The sequence below is a fragment of the Telopea speciosissima genome, chromosome 4 (genome assembly GCF_018873765.1).
Source record: "Telopea speciosissima isolate NSW1024214 ecotype Mountain lineage chromosome 4, Tspe_v1, whole genome shotgun sequence".
Classification (NCBI taxonomy): Eukaryota; Viridiplantae; Streptophyta; class Magnoliopsida; order Proteales; family Proteaceae; genus Telopea; species Telopea speciosissima.
The window spans coordinates 11,704,012-11,726,682 of record NC_057919.1 but is presented as its reverse complement, the minus strand read 5'-3'; the positions used below and the strand labels follow the sequence as shown (position 1 = coordinate 11,726,682).

The 22,671-nt window shown below is 42.6% G+C and overlaps 1 protein-coding gene across 2 annotated transcripts in view; it reads left to right on the top strand.

Annotated features, from left to right (window-relative positions):
* Positions 1-22,671, top strand: part of LOC122660288 (transformation/transcription domain-associated protein-like) — a 108,211-nt gene that overhangs the window by 25,960 nt on the left and 59,580 nt on the right. For both annotated transcript variants that reach the window (XR_006332662.1, XM_043855526.1), the window contains exons 16-18: positions 259-517; positions 602-824; positions 952-1,345. Coding sequence is in view for 1 of the 2 variants with exons in the window: in XM_043855526.1 (XP_043711461.1) it covers positions 259-517; positions 602-824; positions 952-1,345 (876 nt within the window). In the remaining variant the exon portion in view is untranslated. The remainder of the gene's footprint in view (positions 1-258; positions 518-601; positions 825-951; positions 1,346-22,671) is intronic.

Sequence of the window (22,671 nt, the reverse complement as noted above, 5' to 3'; positions counted from 1 at the left end):
TCATGGATCCGGTAGGCAGGAGTTATATGATATAAATTAGAGGGGTTGACAGTCCAAAAGATAGACCAAAAATGTCTTGGAAGAAGTGGAAAAAGGCATTTAGGAATATCCAATTCATTTTATAGGCATGTGCATTGCTGGTGTTTTGTGGCGTTGACAGACCATCTTTTTCTCTACTTTCTGTAACGTAATTTCTTCTTCTTATACTGTGTTTATGTAAAGGATCTTGATAGCAATGTAATCTGTTCTTTCATTTAGGTTATTCAACAACAAAGGATGCCCAAAGACCTTCTGCAGACTAGCCTTCGACCTATTTTAGTTAATTTGGCACATACAAAGAGTCTCAGCATGCCTCTTTTGCAAGGTTTGGCACGTTTACTTGAACTTCTCTCCAACTGGTTTAATGTTACTTTGGGTGGTAAGCTTTTGGAGCATCTGAGGAAATGGTTAGAACCGGAAAAGCTTGCTCAATCTCAGAAATCATGGAAGGCTGGAGAGGAACCGAAAATTGCAGCAGGTATATCATCTAATATTTGGATGTTTGTTGCCACTGAGTTCTCCATCTGAATTGATAACAGGCCTAAGCTCTCATTTCATGCAGCTATTATTGAGCTTTTCCATCTGCTCCCTCCAGCGGCTGGGAGGTTCCTGGATGAACTGGTGACCCTTACAATTGATTTGGAAGGGGCTCTTCCCCAAGGGCAATTCTACAGTGAAATTAACAGTCCTTATCGCCTTCCACTCACCAAATTCTTAAATCGATATTCAAGTGAAGCTGTTGGGTATTTTCTTGGTCGTTTAAGCCAGCCTAAATACTTTAGGCGGTAAGGGTTGAATGGAGCTGTGTGATTTTACTTATCAACTATTTTTTGGTTGCCAAGCCAGTTGGTTTATGGTTTATTTATTTATTTTTTTTTGTAGCTTTCCCTGATTTTTTTATGAACAATTCAGGTTTATGTATATAATACGTTCAGATGCTGGCCAACCCTTGAGAGAAGAACTTGGAAAGTCTCCAGAGAAGATACTTGCAAATGCTTTCCCTCAATTCTTTCCAAAGTCTGAAAAATCTGTGGCTTCGGTATCTATGATTCCACCTGCTGCTCCAGTGAATGAAGAAAATCTTGTTACACCTCTACCTGAAGGGCTTTCTAATCCACCATCTGCATCCCAGAGTGCAAGCTCAGATGCTTATTTTCAGGGACTTGCACTTATTTCAGCTTTGGTTAAACTGATACCTGAATGGTTGCACAATAACCGTATTGTTTTCGATACGCTGGTTCTTGTCTGGAAATCACCTGCAAGAATTGCTCGTTTACACAATGAGCAAGAGCTGAGTTTGGTTCAAGTAAGTGTTTTTTTTTTTTTTTTTTTTTTTCATACTAATGGGAATTTTCCCCCCTTTCTGTACTTCAAAGAGAATAGCTGGCTGCTTAATTGTTGCACTTCTACACTAAAGAAGTACCTCATAGTTAGCCGATTAGATGTGTTGCAGAATGGTTCATCTTTCAAAATTTTGTCTTGTTGAACACTCCACCATATCTGTGTTGGACATTGAAATTTTGTTTACTACCCTTGATGATATAATTGTTGCATCAGTGCAACAGACATGCCCTTTATCCTTTTCTGTGGCCAAAAGTTGCAATAATGTTATTGTCACCTAGGCATTAGACTATGAAAGGTAATATTTACTACTGTGATAATTTTTTTTCATCTTTCGTACCAACAAATAGGTTGTATATCAATGCTCATCTTTTCTCAGCCAAAGCATGGTTTGTATAACTGGACTACTTGTCGAACCAAAAAGGGCCCTGGTCCTGGCTTTGATCGCTCTAACCGTTGTTTAAAAAACCTGAATTATAAAATATGTAAAATAAAAAATATAGGAATTAAGCAACAAGAATATTGGTTACTGTTGGATTGTATGGGCCAGAATACCCCCACGGTATTCTGGACTTTTTTCTATTTTTATTTCATGTACAGCCATGTCGGCTATGTTAGGGACAATTCTGTCCATGTATTTTCTATTCCTTATTATGAATATGTGGCTTGGGGTTTACCTTAGACTATCCAAGCATTATTCTCTAATTCTAATCTGTTAACATGGCATCAGAGCAGGTTGTGAATTAGGGACCTTCCCTTCCCTCCATTCTCGATTTTTTTTTCCTCCCCTTCACTCTCGATTCTTTTCTTCCCTTCTTCATCTTCTTCTGTCTTGATCTACTTTGTCTTCATTCTCCCACTAGGGCAGCACTAATGAGGTGATCTACAGATCCAGTTGTTGCCCTCAATTACCTCTTTCCATGCTGCAGTTTTTTTATCGATAGGGACAAGTTACTTTCTTGCGATATTTAGAGCTTCAAGTTTTTTGGGATTGCTTCCATCTTTGCTACAAGGAACCAATCTTCCTCTTTGAAGACCAAGAATTGCAGCAGGCTCTCTTCTCTGATTCAGTTCCTATCTCCAGTTGTATTGAAGATCTCCTAAGATCGATTTTTCACAAACACAGGGTTTTTTTTCAAAACCCTAACAACTATCGATCTTGAGGTTGCTGATTTCTATTGGTTCTGATTTTTTGAAGGGTGGTTCACTACTTATAAAGGCACACTCGACTTCAATTTGAGCATCAACAATTCAGTTTTTTGGGCCCATTCTTCCCTACATCAATTTCAGCAAAACAGGGTTTTTTTCAAGACCCCGACAATATCAATCTAGGGGTTTCACTTGTCTGCTGCTGCTGATTTTTAGAGACATATATTCTCCCATTGAAAGGTGATTCTCCTCCAATTTTCAGCTCTTAAGTGGAAGGAATTCTTGGGTTTCTCATCACCACAGTCCTTCCCTGCGATTTGGGTTTCTCTGTTGCATTATGGGTGACTCTGAAGTCTCTACTGGCACTTCTGCTGCTGATGGGCTTGGTAGGAATGACAACCGTGGTCTCCTCCCTAATCCTATCAAACTGGATGGGAGCAATTATCTGATCTGGTCTCGCTCGGCATACTTTGCTATTGCTGGCCGTGGGCTTACTGGCCATATTGATGGTACTACTGCTATGCCGACTACATAATGTAATCCTAGATAGGTAGGAGACCTACTAGGAGCCAAACAACAAGATCAAACAACAAAAGGGGCTGCTGGTTCGAATGGACAGCACTAGGATTTAGGTCAATTCCTAGGGTTTGGGTTGGATATTGGGAAAGGGGTTTATAGGGTATTAATGGGTAGGTCTAGGGGGTCAATATGGTATAAAAATAATAGGATTTGGGAAGGTTTTAAAATTCTGCAATTCTGGACAGAATTGAGTTGCAGATTTTAGGTTTAATGGAGTGGGGGGATGGAGGGGATGGAGGGGTTGTAGTGGAGACTAAGGGCTGTGTTTAAGGTCGAGTGTAGGGAGAGGTGTGGAGAATATAGGCTGGAAGTATGGTTCGAAATTCATGGCCAGATCTGTAGTTATGAGGGAGTCCTAGTTGAGGTAGGAGTTGCAGGTTTAATGGAAATTAGGGTTTGATGGATGGAGGGGGTGTGGATTAGGTTAGAGGATGAAGAGGGGAAGGATATATGTAAAAAACTAAGACTACTTACTAGTTTGATCTCCTTCAAAGGCAGCAACAACAGCTTGAAGAAGCTCGATTGAATAAGAAGAAAGACCTCCCGATCTACAAGATGCAAGGAGTCGATCGGAGTCCACCAATCCCTTCAACCTTGATATTACTCACAAGGCACACTCACGATGGAGCAAAGGCAGCAACAAAGGCAGCAAGCATAAAGCTAATTTTTATTAATCAAATTCGTGTTCAATATATGGCCCCCTTAGAACCTTATATAAAAGACTCAAAATTAGACTTAGACACTAAAAAGGAATGGCCTAACCCAATCCTTAACCTATTAGCTAACTTAAACTGACTAGGAAACTGAAATAGACTCAAAATAGAGTCCTAATGACTTAAAAACAACTTAAACTACTTAAAATAAAGAAGATTCCCTAGTAGCCAATAGGATATAAGAACCTCTTAGCCAATAGGATCACTTCACTTAAATTAGACCAATTGAACCAATTGGATGCAACCAATTTAAACCGTTTCAATTAAAAACACACAATAAAAACTAAGTATTGGGCTAATCCCGTATGCAACCTATGTACCCCTATTTTAGGCCTAGAAAAGTGGCCTATTACATTAGAAACTCATGGGATCAAAGGCCTAACAGGTATGTAACCCAACCCTAGACTTATTTCTAATGAAACAAGCCCTATTTGGTGATGAATCTGCATCAACTCTCCCCAACTTGAAAAAATTCGTCCTCGAATTTTGTAGTGTTGAGGGGGAATCAACATGTGATCAGCAGCTTTGACCATCCCCAAACAGAATTCCGCTGAAGCAGGAACATTAGGAATATGGTCTTCAAGGCGTGGAGCTTTCTGTTCGAAGAACCATGGTGGCATAACAAACTCTATGTGCTCTACCTCTGAATCAGCACCAACTGTGAATGCCCTATCCATAGAGTCTTTAGTGTTAACAACCTTCTCATCTAATACTTGAGATACAAGCTCCACCTCTTCAAGAACAACATCTTGAATATCATTGATCTCCTGTGGAATATTCTCAACCACCTCTTCATCTTCTGCTGTTTCAGCTTTGTCTACTTTGACTTCTTCAAGGTAGACTTCTTCAGTTGAATCTTCCACAGGTTGACTTTCCATCTTTGAAGCTCCAGGCATTGTCTCTTTCTTTTCATCACAATTCACTGTGATCACTTCAGCTTTGTCTTCAACTTGTGCTCTCTCAATTTCTGTTGGCAATGTACATTTGTATTTAGCCGCTGATTTAACACTGGTGATGTCAGATTTCCAACACTCTTCAACTTGCAAATAGAATCTCATTGATGGAGGCTTCAAGTTGTCTTCAGATTTGAAGGCTTTTTGGTGGTGATGTTGTCGATGGGAATTTACGTTACCTTGTTGTAGAGCTCTGAACGTCCGTGGGAAATATTTCTTACTCAGATCTTCTTTCATCTCTGCCCATGTAACAGGTTCTCTACCACGGTAGTCAGGATAATCCATTTGGGTTCTCCCCCAATTATGTGCTGGTCCCACTAGCTTGGTATGTGCTAGTCTCATTTTTCTATGCTCAAGCAAATCATACCAATTAAAATAATCATCTAAAGCAGCTAACCAGTCACAAAATACCTGTGGATCTGGTCTGCCATCATAGTCTCTCAACTCATACGCTTCTAGAGGTCTATGGCGTCTCCTGTAATCTCTGTATCCTCTGTTCCTATCTTTACTATGATCTCTGCCATGCCTACGTCGATCCCTGTAATCTCTGTCTTCTCTGTATTGATCTGTCCTTGGGGCTCTTTGTACTACCGAATTGACTTGATATTTGTCCTTTTCTAGGGGAATGTTGTTGCTCCTTACTAGAGTAGTTTGGTGTTGCTCAATTCGCTGCAATGTTTCACTTATAGCCCTTTGACCAGCATGAAACTGCTGAAGCTTCTCCAGAATTTTGTTCAAAGAGTCGATGGAGAAAGAGGTAATGGGCTGGCCATGCTCATCCATGGCTTTGATACCACTTAATGTAATCCTAGATAGGTAGGAGACCTACTAGGAGCCAAACAACAAGATCAAACAACAAAAGGGGCTGCTGGTTCGAATGGACAGCACTAGGATTTAGGTCAATTCCTAGGGTTTGGGTTGGATATTGGGAAAGGGGTTTATAAGGTATTAATGGGCAGGTCTAGGGGGTCAATATGGTATAAAAATAATAGGATTTGGGAAGGTTTTAAAATTCTGCAATTCTGGACAGAATTGAGTTGCAGATTTTAGGTTTAATGGAGTGGGGAAATGGAGGGGTTGTAGTGGAGACTAAGGGCTGTGTTTAAGGTCGAGTGTAGGGAGAGGTGTGGAGAACATAGGTTGGAAGTATGGTTTGAAATTCATGGCCAGATCTGTAGTTATGAGGGAGTCCTAGTTGAGGTAGGAGTTGCAGGTTTAATGGAAATTAGGGTTTGATGGATGGAGGGGGTGTGGATTAGGTTAGAGGATGAAGAGGGGAAGGATATATGTAAAAAACTAAGACTACTTACTAGTTTGATCTCCTTCAAAGGCAGCAGCAACAGCTTGAAGAAGCTCGATTGAATAAGAAGAAAGACCTCCCGATCTACAAGATGCAAGGAGTCGATCGGAGTCCACTAATCCCTTCAACCTTGATATTACTCACAAGGCACACTCACGATGGAGCAAAGGCAGCTACAAAGGCAGCAAGCATAAAGTTAATTTTTATTGATCATATTCGTGTTCAATATATGGTCCCCTTAGAACCTTATATAAAAGACTCAAAATTAGACTTAGACACTAAAAAGGAATGGCCTAACCCAATCCTTAACCTATTAGCTAACTTAAACTAACTAGGAAACTGAAATAGACTCAAAATAGAGTCCTAATGACTTAAAAACAACTTAAACTATTTAAAATAAAGAAGATTCCCTAGTAGCCAATAGGATATAAGAACCTCTTAGCCAATAGAATCACTTCACTTAAATTAGACCAATTAAACCAATTGGATGCAACCATTTAAACCGGTTCAATTAAAAACACACAATAAAAACTAAGTATTGGGCTAATCCCGTATGCAACCTATGTACCCCTATTTTAGGCCTAGAAAAGTGGCTTATTACATTAGAAACTCATGGGATCAAAGGCCTAACTGGTATGTAACCCAACCCTAGACTTATTTCTAATGAAACAAGCCCTATTTGGTGATGAATCTGCATCACTACACCTGACCCTCTCTTGACCAGATGGATCTCCAATAATGGTATACTCTTGTCCTATTTGATTGACTTAATGCAATTAGACCTTGCTAGTGGTTTCCTTGTCCTTGATACAGCCCATCAAATCTGGTCTGCTTGCAAAGAAATATATGGACAGTTCGATAATAATGCACAAGTGTATGAACTCCGGAAAAAGGCCAATAATACTACTCAAGGGGAGTTCTCTGTTTCCAATTATTATGCTACCTTGCGTAGTCTCTGGCAGCAATTGGACCATTTTTCTGATTACCACCCCACTATAGCTGCTGATATCACTGCATATAAGAAGCATCTGGACAAAACCAGGGTGTATGATTTTTTGGTTGGTTTGAACATGGAGTATGACCAGATTTGTGTTCAAGTGTTGGGTCATTCCCCTTTTCCCACACTTGAACAATCCTATGCTTTGGTCTCCTCTGAAGAGAACCGTTGGGCTGCCATGCTCCACCCTCCTGTTACTAATAGATCAACCCTCCAGATTGCTGCACAGGCTACTCCTGCACCTGCTGGACATATTTTTCTTGGTGATTCTACTATAGGGACTGTTACTTGTGAGTATTGTCACAAGCCTTACCATACTAAAGAGAAATGTTGGAAGTTTCACGGGAAACCAGCTGACTTTGAGGCCAAACGGGCTGCCAAGAAGACAAAAAATAAGGCAAACCACTCTAAATCTGTTCCTACAGCTCCGGCTACTGACATTGGTCTATCTTAGGATGATCTACAGGCATTCCTACGTGTGTTAAGGTCTTCCGTTGCTGCTGCCTCTACTACATCAGTTACTACCAACTCTTCTGCTCCTTCAGGTTCACACTTTGTCCGGTCAGGTAGTCCATTTGGTGGTCATCGTGCTTCTGTAGCTTCCCATTCTTGGATCATAGATTATGGGGCTACAGATCACATGACCGGTTCCTCTAGCCTATTCCATCTATATTCTCTCACTTCTGGGAAAGACAGTTGATGGTTCCCTTTCCTCCATGTCTGGAAAAGGAATCATCAACTGCACTTCCTCCCTTCCTTTGTCTTTTGTTTTGCACATTCCTAATTATTTTACTAACCTTCTTTCCATTAGTAGTATTACTTGTGATCTTAACTGCAAAGTGACTTTTTTTTCCTTCCCATTGTGTTTTTCAGGATTTGGCCTCTGGGAAGACGATTGGATTGGGTAAAGTGCACGGTGGACTATGCCTGCTTGATGATGGTCGTCTCTCTCCACCACTATTACCTTCTCCGCTACACTAGAACTCCTTGGTCTCTTCTGAACCTTACCAATGGCACTGTAGATTAGGTCACCCTCCATTAGGCATTTTAGCACATTTATTTCCTACTTTGGTCACCAAATGTAATAAGGATGATTTTTTTTTAGGCTTGTGTTCTAGTCAAACAGACACGTTCCACTTATTTTCTATCAAATAAAAGGAGTTCTTCTTGTTTTCATTTGGTGCATTCTGATGTTGGGGGGCATAGTCGTAAAACTTCTCTTTCTGGCCATCGTTGGTTTGTCTCCTTTATTGATTGTCATTCTAGAAACACGTGTATATCTTATGCACACAAAAAATCAGGTTTTTGCATGTTTTCAGCATTTTCGTAAAATGATCCAAACTCAGTTCCAGGCTACTCTCAAAATTTTGAGAAGTGACAATGGGATTGAGTATAAGGAATCTCAATTTCAAAAATATTTTGCTGATCATGGGATTATACACCAGACTAGTAGTGTCGATACCCCAGCCCAAAATGGTGTGGCTAAAAGAAAGAACCCGCCACTTGTTGGAAGTGGCAAGAGCATTGATGTTTGCTCGGCATGTTCCATCCCAATATTGAGGTGATGTTGTCCTGACTGTAGCTTATCTCATTAATTGGTTACCTTCCCGAGTTCTTGATTCCCGTAGCCTGGCTGAAGTTTTACTTGGGAATTCCTCCTTTGTAGTTACTCCCAAAGTGTTTGGTTGTGTCTGTTATGCTAGGGATACCAAATCTCCTGGCAAACTTGAACCCCGTGGGTTACGGTGTTTATTTTTGGGTTATTCTCCTACCCAGGAAGGTTATAAGTGTTACCATCCTCCTTCTCGTCGTACTATGGTTAGTATGAATGTCATTTTTCATGAAAACCTTTCCTATTATTCTTCCCCACCTCTTCAGGGGGAGGGTTCTGGTGAAGATGTGGTTCCTTCTCTTGAGGTTTCCCTTCTTTTATCTCCTATGGTTGCTGATCCGCCTCCTCTGACTGATGACCAGCCTCCCATGGCTATTGACCAGGTTCCTATGGCTGCTGCCCAACCTCCTATGGATGCTGTCTAGCCTCCTATGACTGCTGCCCAGTGCTCTTTGACTGCTGCCCCTTCCCGAAGGGAATCCTTTACAGGGGGAGATCATGGAAACAAGTGGTGTGATGTTCCTATTCAGGGGGAGCTGACTCCAGTACAGAGAACCATTAGTAAATTTCAGAAGGCCATTGACGACTCTAACATTCTCACTTATAAAAAGAGATGTTCCAGCAAAGGGCAGCTTCAATCCACCGTAGCACCAATACCTATCCAGTTGCCGACTCAGGACCCAGATCCTTCTCCTGGTAAGCTTTCCTCTTCTGACCTACTTATTGCTCATCACAAAGGTACTAAGGCTTGCACTTAACATTCCATTTCTCGTTTTGTTTCTTATAGTTCTCTTTCTCCTTTTTTTCGTGCATTTATATCCTCTCTTTCTTTTGTTTCCATTCCTAAAAGTTGGCAGGAAACATCCACAAATGGAAAGTGGAAGGCAACAATGTTGGAAGAAATGAGAGCATTGAACAAAAATAATACGTGGGATCTTGTGGCTCTTCCTCAAGTGAAAAAACCAATGGGATGTAAATGGGTGTTTGTGGTCAAACAGAAGGCAGATGGAACAGTGGATCGATACAAAGCCCGTCTGGTTGCAAAGGGCTTTACTTAGACATATGGAGGTTACTACTAGGAGACCTTCGTACCAGTAGCAAAGCTCAATACTGTAAGAGTGTTATTATCTTATGCTGTGAATCTTGGATGGAATCTTCAGCAGTTAGACGTGAAGAATGCCTTCCTCTATGGAGAACTGGAGGAAGAGGTATATATGGACATTCTTCCAAGTTTTTCAGGTAATACTACCAAGGGCAAGGTGTGTAAATTGAAGCGTGCTCTTTATGGGTTGAAACAGTCACCTAGAGCTTGGTTCGGCAGGTCTCACAAGGCTATGGTTTCTGTGGGATACAAGCAAAGCAATGTTGATCATACCTTGTTCATCAAACGTGTTGGTGATAAGGTAACTATCCTCATAGTCTACGTTGATGATATTGTTGTAACCGGAAATGATGGTGATGAGATCAACAAATTGAAGCTCTTCCTTGGCCGTGAGTTTGAAAATAAAGGATCTGGGAACTCTAAAATATTTTCTAGGGATAGAGGTTTCCCGATCTTCAAAGGGCATCTTTCTTTCTTAAAGAAAATATATCTTAGATCTATTGTCTGAGACTGGGCTACTAGGTTGTCATCCTTTAGATACTCCTATGGAAGCTACTACAAGACTTAAGGAGAAAGAAGGTGAACCTGTTGACAAAGGTCGTTATCAGCGATTGGTGGGCAAACTGATCTACCTCTCTCACACACGACTTGACATAGCCATTGTTGTAAGTTTGGTAAGACAGTTTATGCATGATCCTTATTCCTCTCATATGGAGGCAGTCCTTCGCATCTTGTGATATTTAAAATCTGCTCCAGGAAAAGGAATCCTTTTATTTCCCAATGGTCATCTAAAGGTTGAAACTTATACTGATGCCGATTGGGCTGGCTCTAGTGACAGAAAATCCATTTATGGATATTGTTCTTTTGTGGGTGGAAACCTTGTCACATGGCGTAGCAAGAAGCAGAATGTTGTGGCAAGGTCCAGTGCCGAAGCAGAGTTCCGTGTAATGGCACAAGGAATCTATGAACTTTTGTGGCTTAGAGGATTGTTACAGGATATTGGTGTTGCTGTCCATCTTCCAATGATGCTTTATTGTGATAATAAAATAGCCATTAGTATTGCTCATAACCCTGTCCAGCATGATCATACTAAGCATGTGGAGGTTGACCGACATTTCATTAAGGAGAAGCTCGAAGCTGGACTCATTTGTGTTCCTTTTATGAAGTCTGCTGATTAGTTAGCCGATGTGTTCACTAAGGGGCTAAGTGGCAAAGTGTTTCTGCCTATCTTAGTCAAGTTGGGCATGCATGACATATATGCTCCAACTTGGGGGGGAGTGTTGGATTGTTTGGGCCAGAATACCGTGGGGGTATTCTGGATTTTTTTCTATTTTTATTTCATGTAATGCTATGTCGGCTATGTTAGGGACAATTCTGTCTATGTATTTTCTATTCCTTATTATAAATATATGGCTTGGGGTCTACCTTAGATTATCCAAGCATTATCTCTAATTCTAATCTGTTAACAGTTACCGCAGTGGATAACACCATAGTTGTCAAGGCGGCAAGACGGCCCAAGGTGATGGAGGGATGCCTATTCACTTAGGCGACCAAAGCGCCCAAGTGTTGTTTTTTATTTTCCCTATTTTCTAACATTATTTGGTATGCTACAATATATACCTTATATCATAAAAAATCAACATTAAGCCACATCAAGTCATCAAAAATCAATATTAAGCCACCTCAAGTCATTAAAAATCCCCCAATGGCCACTCCAGCTCCTCCTTTGTTTGGGACTTTGTCAGAGCCCATTAGCTCCTTGGCAAAAGCTCGTTTGATTCAAGGGTCATGTCCCTCGTCACAGTTTCACAGTTTGGAGAGCTCTCTCCTCTTGTTTCCCTATGGAGTTCTTTCTCCTCCATAGACAAATTCATGTTTACCCCTCTTGTGCCTTATGCTGGAATGGTTCGGAAGATGTTGATCATCATCTCTTCTTCTCTTGTCCCCTTGCCTCTACAATCTGGCCTCGACATAGAAGAATTCTTCCATTCTCTCTGCTGGGAAACTAGCCTTTGGTACCCCTATTTTTCATATATGGATGATACAATATGAAAATCCAGATTAAGAATCTAAGATGCAAGTAGGTCCAATAATAAAATCTGAGATAAAGGAAGCAATTGCGTTGTCAAGGGAAGAAATCGGATTGATGGAAGGAGAGGGAAGAGAGAAGAGATCGATCTTCTTGGGAGAAGGATGAAAGAAGAAGAGAACATAAGAGAAGAAACCGGATTTGGGATACCTATCTTGTATGCATTGCTCAACAGCTCCAAAACTATTTAAAAAAACTCATATTCTTTACTCAAATCATCTCTAGTTGATGGTGATATATGACATATATATAGACCTTCTAAAAGTCCTAATTTGACTCATACAAGGATGCGCACCCCATGGAGGCTGGAGAAGGCCCCTTGAAGTGGGTCTAATAGCCAATCTATCGTGGGGTCCCTTAAAATCATGTTTTTCTTAACCTAAAGTAGCCATTGAGATCGTTATAGGCTTTTTTAAACCTCCTATTTGATGGGTTTCTTGATCTGAACAGGCGGATAGATCACAATAAAAACTCAAAAACTATCAAATGAGGCAGTTTTAAAACCCGGTTATCCTTTTTTGTAGAAAGACACATCGCGAAGGTGTGCGCACGTTAGGCTCTAGTGGTGCACGGTAGGGTTTGTCGTTTGTGGGGCTTTCATCATGGCGGGTCCGCCTTCTCAGGAGGAGCAACCCCCTGATCCTCTAGGGGACAACGCTGGTAAGGCCTCAGCTATCTCTGTCGCTGAGGTGGTGTCCAGGTCGCTGGCCATTCCAGGGGTTGCGATTGAGTTGAAGAAGCCTTCAACCTACTTTTGGGAGCCTGCGGTCTTCTTCTCCAAGGAGGAAGTGGTGCTGTCGGAGAAGGCCTTCTCCAACTTCCTGATTGCAAAATGCAGCTACGGTAGGCCCTCGATTTTTGCGATCAAGGATTTCCTTCAGAAGCGGTTGTTCCTGCAGGGGGATGTTGTGATTTCGACCCTGGATCTGCGACATCTTTTACGTTTCTCTTTGTCGTCGGATTTTGTAAAAGTATGGCTAAAAGAGTAGGTTTATGTCCAAGGCTTCCTTCTGCGATTCATAAAATGGACCCCAGATTTTGTTTCGGGCTGGGAGTCTCCCTTAGCACCCATTTGGGTCTCCCTGCCGGGGTTGCCAGTAAATTTTTATCAGGGGAATTTTCTGTTGTCCATTGCTGGTGCGATTGGTAGACCCTTAAAGGTGGATGCGGCGACAACAAATTGCACTCGTATAGTGGAGGTGGATCTACGGGCTGATCTGCCGTCGAAAGTGTGGATTGGGTGTGGTTCAGAGGGGTTTCATTAGAAGGTCTGCTACGAACGTCTCCCCTCTTACTGTGGGACTTGCTCGAAGATTGGCCATGCCAGTGATGTGTGTAGAAAATCGCCGAAGGACAAGGTACTCGTTATGCCGCCGGCTACTGCTGAGCCCAGTGGGGTTTCTCTCCCTTGTTGTCCTGCTATCGCGGGAATGGGATTTGCGGTTGGGAACAGAACCGGTGGGGGGGTGTTTATACCAACAGGTGAGGGGTCGTCTCGTGTTGTTGGTTTTGACTCTGGTGTTGCAGCTGTTCAAAGGCCCCCTGGTTCTCGGCGTAGTGCAGCAAGAAGAAGAGGCCGCTGGAGGCCTGTGGGGCAGCATGCGCTTGTTGTTTGAGAGGTGCTGGCGGAGAGGGTTGAGCCTCGCGATGGTGCTCCTGATGCAGCGTAAGCAGGGGTTCAGCCCAGGGGTGGAGTAGAGGGTGTTGACATGGCTCAAGAGCATGTTGCAGGGGGGCCTGATGCTACGGTAGAGGAGGAAGGTGAAATTCCGGCTGAAAGGGCTGCGGCCTACTGTGTAGAGGAGGATCTTGCGGTGGGCAGGGGGGCAGCGCCAGTTGTGCCTAGTGAATAGAGTTGTTTTGTGGCTAAGGTTACTCTCACTGCGCCGGGTGGCGACATGCTTCTGGTTCATTCGAAGTCTGTGGGTGAGACCCTAGTGCACTACTTTGAGGGTGAGGTTGGGCCCAGAAGGGCGTGGGATGACTTTGTGGTCGCAGGGTTGAGTGGTTCGCCTGGGTTGAGTCGTGAGGCTGTGCTAGAAAGCTTAAAGGAGTTTAATGCTCTTTTAGGAGGTCGTATCTGCAAAACGATGGACAGGCTTAGTGAGGAAACTAGTGGTGCAGCACCTGCAGGCAGGCGTGTTGGAAGGGGGCAGTCCTCTCATCATCTTTTTCTCAGTGCCACTCATGTCTACAACAGGAAGAAATTAAAGAAGGTTAAGAAGGGGAGGCCTGTAAAGGAGAGGCCACCGCGACCAGTTACAAGATCAATGAGATCATTGGAAACCACCCCGAACAGTTCTAAATGAGTTGGAACGCTCGGGGTATTGGGAATAAGCCTACCACTAGGCAGTTGAAAACTTTGATAAATCTGCATAAGATTGACATTGTAAAGGTTCCAGAACCCAAAGCGCACTCTTCGAAGGTGCGTTTGGTTAGGAGGCGGGTGGGGCTGGAGGAGATGCATGTTGCGGAGAGGATTTGGGTTTTTTGGCGTGCGTCGCTTCGGGTTACGGTGTTAGAGGAACATCGGCTGTTCATCACGCTTCAGTGTGTGGATGCCAGTGCAGGAACTTTTTTTGTCGCCTTCGTCCATGGTCTTTGCTCGGTAGCGGATAGGAGGGAGATTTGGGAGAGGCTTGTTTTGTTTTCCAGGACTACCCTTTTCCTTTGGGTTGTGGGTGGGGATTTTAATGCTGTGGTGTCCCTAATGGAGAAGATTAGTGGTGGCCCTGCTTGCTCGATGTCCTTGGATGAGTTTGGGAGGTTTGTCAGTGATGCGGGCCTTATTGACGCAGGCTATGTGGGTAATATCTTTATCTGGGCAAAAAATCGGTCAGGTGTTGCTAGGGTCATGGCCAGGTTGGACCGGTTCTTGATAAACCCGACGTGGATTGAGGCTTTCCCCCGGTGTGAGGTGTCCCACCTTAACCGTACTTGTTCTGACTGTGCTCCGCTTTGGCTCTCCTTCTCTTCCTCTGGCACCAGGGGGTTTTTAGCATTTAAATTCCAGCAAATGTGGTTATTGCATCCAGGGTTTCTCGACTTCATCAAAGGCCAATGGACTGCATCAGTGGTTGGGTCCCCCCTTATGGTTTTATTCTTGAAGCTTAAAAGGCTTCGTGGCGAGCTTCGCAGGTGGAACAGGGAGGTCTTTGGCAATGTGCATCAAAAAGTTAGAGATGCGGAGGACTCAGTGACCAGGGTGGAGTTGGCTTTTGACTTGAGGGCTAGTGATGAGGCGAGGGTGGCGTTATCGGAGGCAAGGAATGCTCTGTAGGGGGTTCTGCTTCAGGAGGAAATTTTCTGGAAACAGAAGTCCAGAGTTGTTTGGTTGAAGGAAGGGGATCGGAACACAAAGTTTTTCCATTCCATGGTGAACATCAGGCGAAGGTAGGCTGCTGTTTCTAAAATCAGAGGGGAAGATGGTGAGAGGATTTCTGACCCTGCGGGGTGCAGGCTGAGGCGGTGCGCCATTTCTCGGGGATCTTTACTTCTCAGGGGTGTCTGGTTGACGAGAGCTTGCTGACTTTGATTCCCACGATTATGACGGAGGCTGAGAATGCAGCTCTTCTTCTTGCACCCACCTTGGAGGAGGTGAAGGGGGTGGTTTTCTCCTTGTCATGTGATAGTGCACCGGGTCCTGATGGCTTTTCAAGGTATTTTTTCACGGCTTGTTGGGACTTGGGAGGTGGTGGGCCATGATGTTTGGGCTACTATGGTGGATTTTTTTGAGGGTGGGGATCTTCTTAGAAGCTTCACTTCGGCCAACCTGGTGCTCATTCCCAAGAAAAAAAACCCTGAGGTAATGGCTGATTTCCTCCCTATTAGCCTCTGTAATTTCTCTTACAAGATTATTGCCAAGATCTTTGTTTCCAGGTTGGCAGGGTTACTCCCATCTTTAGTGGGGAATAGGGAGCTTTTGTGCAGGGCAAGAGCATTCAATCCCTTTTTGTGGAGGGGCATGCGTCTTACTTCCGGCTGCCTAGGGGGTGCCCTGGGATTTCGCACAGCCTGTTCGCTGATGACACCATTATCTTTGCCAGGGGTTTAAATAGCTCTTTCAGGCAGATTATGGGGTTTCTTGGTAGATATGAAGCTTTCTCGGGGAAGCTGGCAAATAGGCAAAAAGCTGCTATGTGATGGGAGAAAAGGCCTTCTTGGCGAGATCTCAGATAGTTGGGGCGGTTACTGGGCTCCCTAGGAAGTCTCTTCCAATTACCTATTTGGGAGCCCCTCTGTATGTTGGGAGGATGAAGATCTGTTTCTTTGACGGTATTGTTGAGAAAACAAGGAGCAAGGTAGCGGGGTAGAAGGGAAGGCTCTTATCCTCTGGGGGCCGGGTTACGCTCCTGAGACATGTCCTCTCCATTCCCATCCATATTCTAGCAACGTTGGTTCCTCCTAAGGCAGTCTTCCAGAGGCTATATGGGATCTTTGCTGATTTTCTGTGGGACAGTTCTGAATGGGGGAAGCGCAAGCATTGGGTGTGTTGGGGGAAAATATTTAGGCCACTGGAGGAAGGGGGTCTGGGGATAAGGCGGCTGGAGGATGTTGGTCTCTCGCTTAGGCTTAAAGGCCTTTGGAGGGTGCTCTCTGAGCGGTCTCTGTGGAGTGATTTTTTCAGGGCTAAATTCTTTAGAAATCTCCACATTGCTCTGGTTGAGTCTCATGGTGTTGGGTCCAAGTCTTGGCGCAGTACTCTGGGCCATAAGGTTTTCTATTGGACAGGTCAAGGTGGCTGTTGGGCTCTGGGGATGTCTCTTTCTGGCTGGATAATTGGACAGGTGCAGGCCCGCCGATTGATCATGTTGACAGTGGGCTACTTGTAGATGTGGATCTGCGGGTCAAGGATGCTGTGGACGAGAATGGGCTATGGAGATAGGACATTATGGCACACATTTACTCGGCTGCTGTCAGGGATACGCTGGCAAGTTTTGCCCTCTCGGCAAGGAGTGATGTGTTGGCATGGACTCCTTCTAGTAATGGTGGCTTCACAATTGTGTCTACGTGGAATGAGGTGAGGAGTGCCTCTCCTATGGCCCTTTATTCTAGATGGATATGGAACCAATCGGTCCCCTTGAAGGTGGCTTTCTTCTCCTGGCAGCTTCTCAATGGGAAGATTCCCACGGACAACTCTCTTATGCTGGTAGGAATCCCTTTGGCCTCGAAATGCAATTGTTGTGGGAGTCCTCGGAGGGAAACCTCTGATCATTGCCTGGTGACTGGTGGTACGGCTGACAAGGTTTGGGATCATTTCTCTGGTATTTTTGACATAGACTCCGTTCCCACTCAGGATATCAGAGGAAGACTTACGCAATGACATAGTTCGGTGAGTTGTAGAAGTCTTAGTGCCTACATCATAGGAATCCTACACTACTTTATTTTTTGGGAGCTTTGGAAAGAGAAGAACAACAGAAGGGGATGGGGAGCGTCGGCATACCATTGGAACAATTGTTGAACAGTTTAGGACTTGGGTTAAGGAGGCACCACTTCCCACCAAGGTGGGGAATGGGGGGTCGGCAAGGGACAACTTGATTCTCCAATGCCGTGGGCTTCTGGCTCCAACCCCTAAGCTGCCACGGCCTACACCAGTGTATTGGTGCCCCCCCTTTGTTACGGTAAAGCTGAATGTGGACGGAGCCTGTAGAGGCAACCTAGGGTATGGTGGGGGTGGAGCCATGGAGGTATCATTAGGGACTCTGATGGTGTGGTTATTGCTGCCTTCTCTAACTATTATGGCCTTTGCACTAACTCGGTTGCGGAGTTCAGAGCATTGAGGGATGGTTTGGCTCTGTGCCAGGAGTTGGTCTGATGGACGTGGTGGTTAACTCGGATCTGAGGCTACGGTCAGAATGGTGAACAGAAAGAGGTGTGGGATGTGGAAGGGTTGGTACTGGTTCCAGGAGATCATGATTCTTATGTCTTCTACCAGGGCCTTGCTGTCCTTTTTTTTTTCGTGAAAGTAACAGGGCGGCGGATTGGCTGGCAAATCTTGCTTGTGAGACTGGTTTGTCTGCAAAGTTCCAGCATGGTTCCCTTCCTTCGGGGGCTCTCCAGTGGATTCTTAGGGAGGACAGGGCTGGGCTGCCCATCCTTAGGCAATAGCACTTGTCGTGTTGATACTTTTTGTAGGGTTTGGAGTTGTGGAGAGGTCATGAGTGTTATTCCACTTTGGGTTGGGGTAAGGTGGTATGTCCCCCCTGTTCATTCTTTATTATTTCATTTGATTATTAATATAATGCTAGGGGCTGGCCCGGGTCCCAGGTAATATTTTGGTTTAAAAAAAGAAGAAAAAAAGAGGCAGTTTTAAAACCCCTCGTGTGATTGTACCTAAAAATCTAAGTGCTGTTCTTGCTCTAAAAGTTGCTGATACAGCACGTTTTGGTATTTTAATAGTTTGAAGGGTCTTGTGTTAAGCAAGTGCTGGGTTTAGAGAATTCCGGTGTGGAGAGAGAGGCTCTCTACACGCGGCCAAGTACTTATCATCCGCTGCGTTATCCACTGCTTCATCCGCCGTCCTTGCGGCCGCCAAAAGCCTACCCTCTTTTGGATATTGATTGGGTTGACCCGGGAAGAGATCCGGACGAACCTTCCAACACTAATCACTCTAATATATTCAATAAAATAAATAAACTCAAAACAGATTTCTATCTAGCTATTAAGTATCCTAATCAAACTCAAACACTCAATTTAACTACTAATCCCGTGTACTAACATTATCCCCACTTTGTAGGCTTGTAAATTAGGCCCATTACATTAAAAAACCCAAAAATAAGAAGCCTAAGGTCTATAGAAACCAACCATGGGCCAAAATAAAGTTTTATGAGGCCCAATTGGATAATCTTAACTGCATCAATGGATGGAGCGTAATCTTAGAAGATGGACCTCTAACTCCCAATCGTTTGATAAGATTTGGAAAGCCATTTTTTTGATGTTAGCTCCAAGCTTTATTTGATCTCCCATTGTAATGTAGTTGGCTCCCCAAGGAACATGCTCATTGTTGTCTCCTGGGGCTTGTCTTTATCCTTGCTTCTTCCCCCCTCCCCTTCCACTTGAGTGTTGGGTGTGGTTTGTAATTCTCTTTTCTCTTTCGTTGTGTATATTCTCTCTCTTTTTAGGGCTTTGGTAATGAATTATTAATTCACCCCCAAAAAAAAAGTCATAAAAAATCAACATTAAGCCACATCAAGTCATCAAAAATCAACATAGAACTAGAAGACAGGAGAACTGAAGAATAGAAGGAAATGATCATTGTCATGGTGTACCTAGTCTCACATTTGTTTTATACTGTTTGTGGAAAATATGATCTTATCTATAAGTAATTAAACTGTTCTCGATTTAGAGAAATATTATTGTTCTCTAATTTGTTTGACTGGTTAAATGATTTTATTTTTACATGAGACTTTTGGTATTAAGTAGAGCATAAAACCAGCTTTCCAACAAATCCAAGATTGCTTAAATTTGATTTATATTGAAGGAGTTATGTTCCGGTCAAACCTTATTTGATATGCGCAAATGTTGTTTAAAATCGCCCTGAATGGAAATAAATTTAAGACATCAAACCAAACGATTATGTCGCCACTCTTTTGGTTTTTAGCAATGTTTTATCATATGAAGATTTAGGGAATTTTTAGACCCCAGGATTAGAAAGTTGAAAATTTCATCTATTGCTGAAAATTCAGTTTTTGTTCTTGAAGTAGGGGGTTGACTGAACAGAATTTCTTTCTAAAAGAAATGGAATGGTTGATTCCATGAAAGAAGTCTTTTTCACGAGGTACAATTAGCAATTCCTATTTATCTCTTACAGAATCGACCATATCCTTTTGGAATTTTATTTTTTAACTATTTCTATTGGATTCAAATAGGGGGAATAGTTGCTTATTTATGAATAATATCTTGAGTAAATGAAACATTTACTTAAATGATATTTAGTATAAATAAGGGTCAAACCTTCGGTAGCAATAAGGTGACAGTCGCCTAGACCCCAAAAAATCTGCTTGGACACACCTGAAGATTGGTTATGCCTTCAACCTCCAAAGATGCACCTGAAGATTGAATTTTTACCCAAAGAAACTGTTGAACTGAACTGGATGTTTTTGGAAGCAGGATGGCTTGATTCTGGTTTCTGTCTATAGGTGGTTCCATGTCCTGTTGTTTATGGTCTGACCTGGTTCAACCATTTTCTCCAGTCTGGTTTTTTAAAATTAATGGCATTCAACTCTTTTCTGTTCCTCCTCTCAGATGCTGCGAACCTTCCATTGTATTCTATGTCCAACCCCCTCTTCTTCTGTTCCTTCTCTCACATGCTGCCCACCTTCCATTTTATTCTATGTCCTACCCCTGCTTCTTTTGTTCCTTCTCTCACATGCTGCCCACCTTTCACTTAAATTCCCTGGTCGGGCCTGATGATAGTATACTCTATTTGCTTTGAAGGAGTAGATTGGCTTGTGTATGTGTTTTAATCTCTGAGTTTCTTAAGTGTAGGTTTTTTCGTCTAATCTTTTGGATTTGTCTCTCTCTATATTGGAGTAAATGCTTGTGTTTTAATCTCCTTTTCTTTGTTAAGATTTTCTTAATGGTTACAGCCCCTATAATCTGATACAAAGACACTTCACTTTGTATACTACCCTACTCGCCCTCTCCTTCCCTTCTTCCTTTCTTTTAGTTGCATCGCTTGTAATTTGAGGTAGGGACTTGAATATGTCATTTGGTTAAAGCAAGCCAAGTTGGTTAGAATCCCAGCTAGAGTTTTAATCTTATAAATTCTACATAGCAATTATTTATTCACATGGGATTTATGGATCTTTTTCCTTTTTCTTTAATTTCATCAGGCTCAATTTATTTGTGGGAATGTTTGACATGTGGGTCCCACATGTTAATGGGATGAGTAACAAGAATGAGAAACTGTAGAATAAATACTGTTCATTCCCATCCTAACCCCATTTGTTTGCTAAAAGTGAAAAGGAGTGGGATACTTTGTATAGCCGGCCCATGTGACTGTTGAACATTAAAAAAATAAATAATGGTGGGTATTATGACCGTTGGACATAAAAAAGCAAAAAAATTGACAAGCCTTTTGACCATTGCAAAATATGAAATAAAAAATGCCAAAATAGTCAACTATCCCACCCCAACAGGGCCTTAGTATCTTTTTATATTTGTAACAATTTTTTTCTGACAAGGAAATCTTTATAAATTATTCTTTGTGGTATGTTCCATGACCCAGCGCTGTGAGAACCCCACCATGATTTTGTATATGATTCTGAACCACAAAGCATCTGAATCAAGTGAAGAAGTAGTTGTCTTTTGGGGCTTTTTTGTTTAAAAGAACCCAAATTTTTTTCTTTTTCTTCCTTTTGTTCTTATGGGAGGCTCTGAGTCAATAATGAAATTTAATCCCGGTCAAAAAAGGCAATGCATGGAGACAAACCCAATACGTACCCCTTTCAAGTATGGTTCGAGAACTCCGAGTTTCTCGGTTTCGTGAGATCTCGAGACGAGATGCCATACGCATTCTAAAATTACACTTTCTCGGCGAGATCTCGGTATTGTCTCGGTACACATTTTTTTCAGCTTTTTTTAGTTTTAAAAGTTCAATATCTCGCCGAGATCTCGGTATCGGGTTAGAACATGGTTTTTTACCCATTTTAATTGCCCATTTGACCCATGTGCCCATTTTTATTAAAAGAGGGCAATGGACAGAACTTGGAAATCTCAGTAGTTCCGTCCATAGCTCTCTAAACAAAGGGGAAAACACTCAAACAGCTCTCTCCCTCAAATTTCTTCCTCTTTCTTTCAAATCTTGGGTGGATTGCATTGTTTGAAGTGAGATTCAAGTGCTAAATTGAAGATTCAACTCCAACAGTCCAAGAATCATCACCTATTTGTAGGATTCCAAAGTAAAACTCATATTTGGACTTGTTTTTTGGCAAATCTGGGCATGCCATTGTGTTTAAATGGCCTGAAATTGGCTGGATAACAAGTTTCAGACCCAAAATATGTGTAAAACCCACTGAGTTGGGGGTCCGAGTCAAAAAAAAAAAAATGCAGCAACTCGTCGAGATCTCGGCTTGACTCGGTTTCTAGCTTGGCCGAGATGCCACCGAGACCCAAGTCTTAGAACCTTGCTTTCAACACGATACACCTCAACACCTGATGCAATATCCTATTGATCTTCCTGTTTGGTCTTGATGTATTATATTTGGAATTAGTCTTACATTTCTGGTAGATAGAATAGTTTCAATTAGAGAGGTATCATGCATATCATGCAGAATATATGAGGGATGAGCTTGAATTTTACCGATCATGGACTCCAACTCCAAGATCACATTCTTATCAAAATCAAGGATTTTCCTATTGTTCTTCGTGACAAACAGCACCTCCAACAGTTTCTCGGAATCCTTAACTATGGGCGTAATTACATTAAAGACCTTTCCACTAAAGAACAAAGTCTTTTGTTAAAATTACGCAAGGACACTGTTTTTACTTGGACCAAGTCTGATACACAGACTGTTCAATCCATTCAGGCCGAGATTCAAAAATCTTGTCCTACAGTTTACTTTCCTCTTGCTGGTGATTTTTTCATCCTCGAAACAGATGCTAGCAATGAACATTGGGGCTGTGTATTAAAAGCACGACCTCTTAAAAACCCCTCTGATGAGCAAATTTGTGGATATAATTCTGGCAAATTCACCCCTGCTCAAATTAACTATCTTATATATGAAAAAGAAATCCTAGCTATTGTTAATGCAATCCAACGGTTTAGGATTTATCTTTTACCTGAGAAGTTTCTTA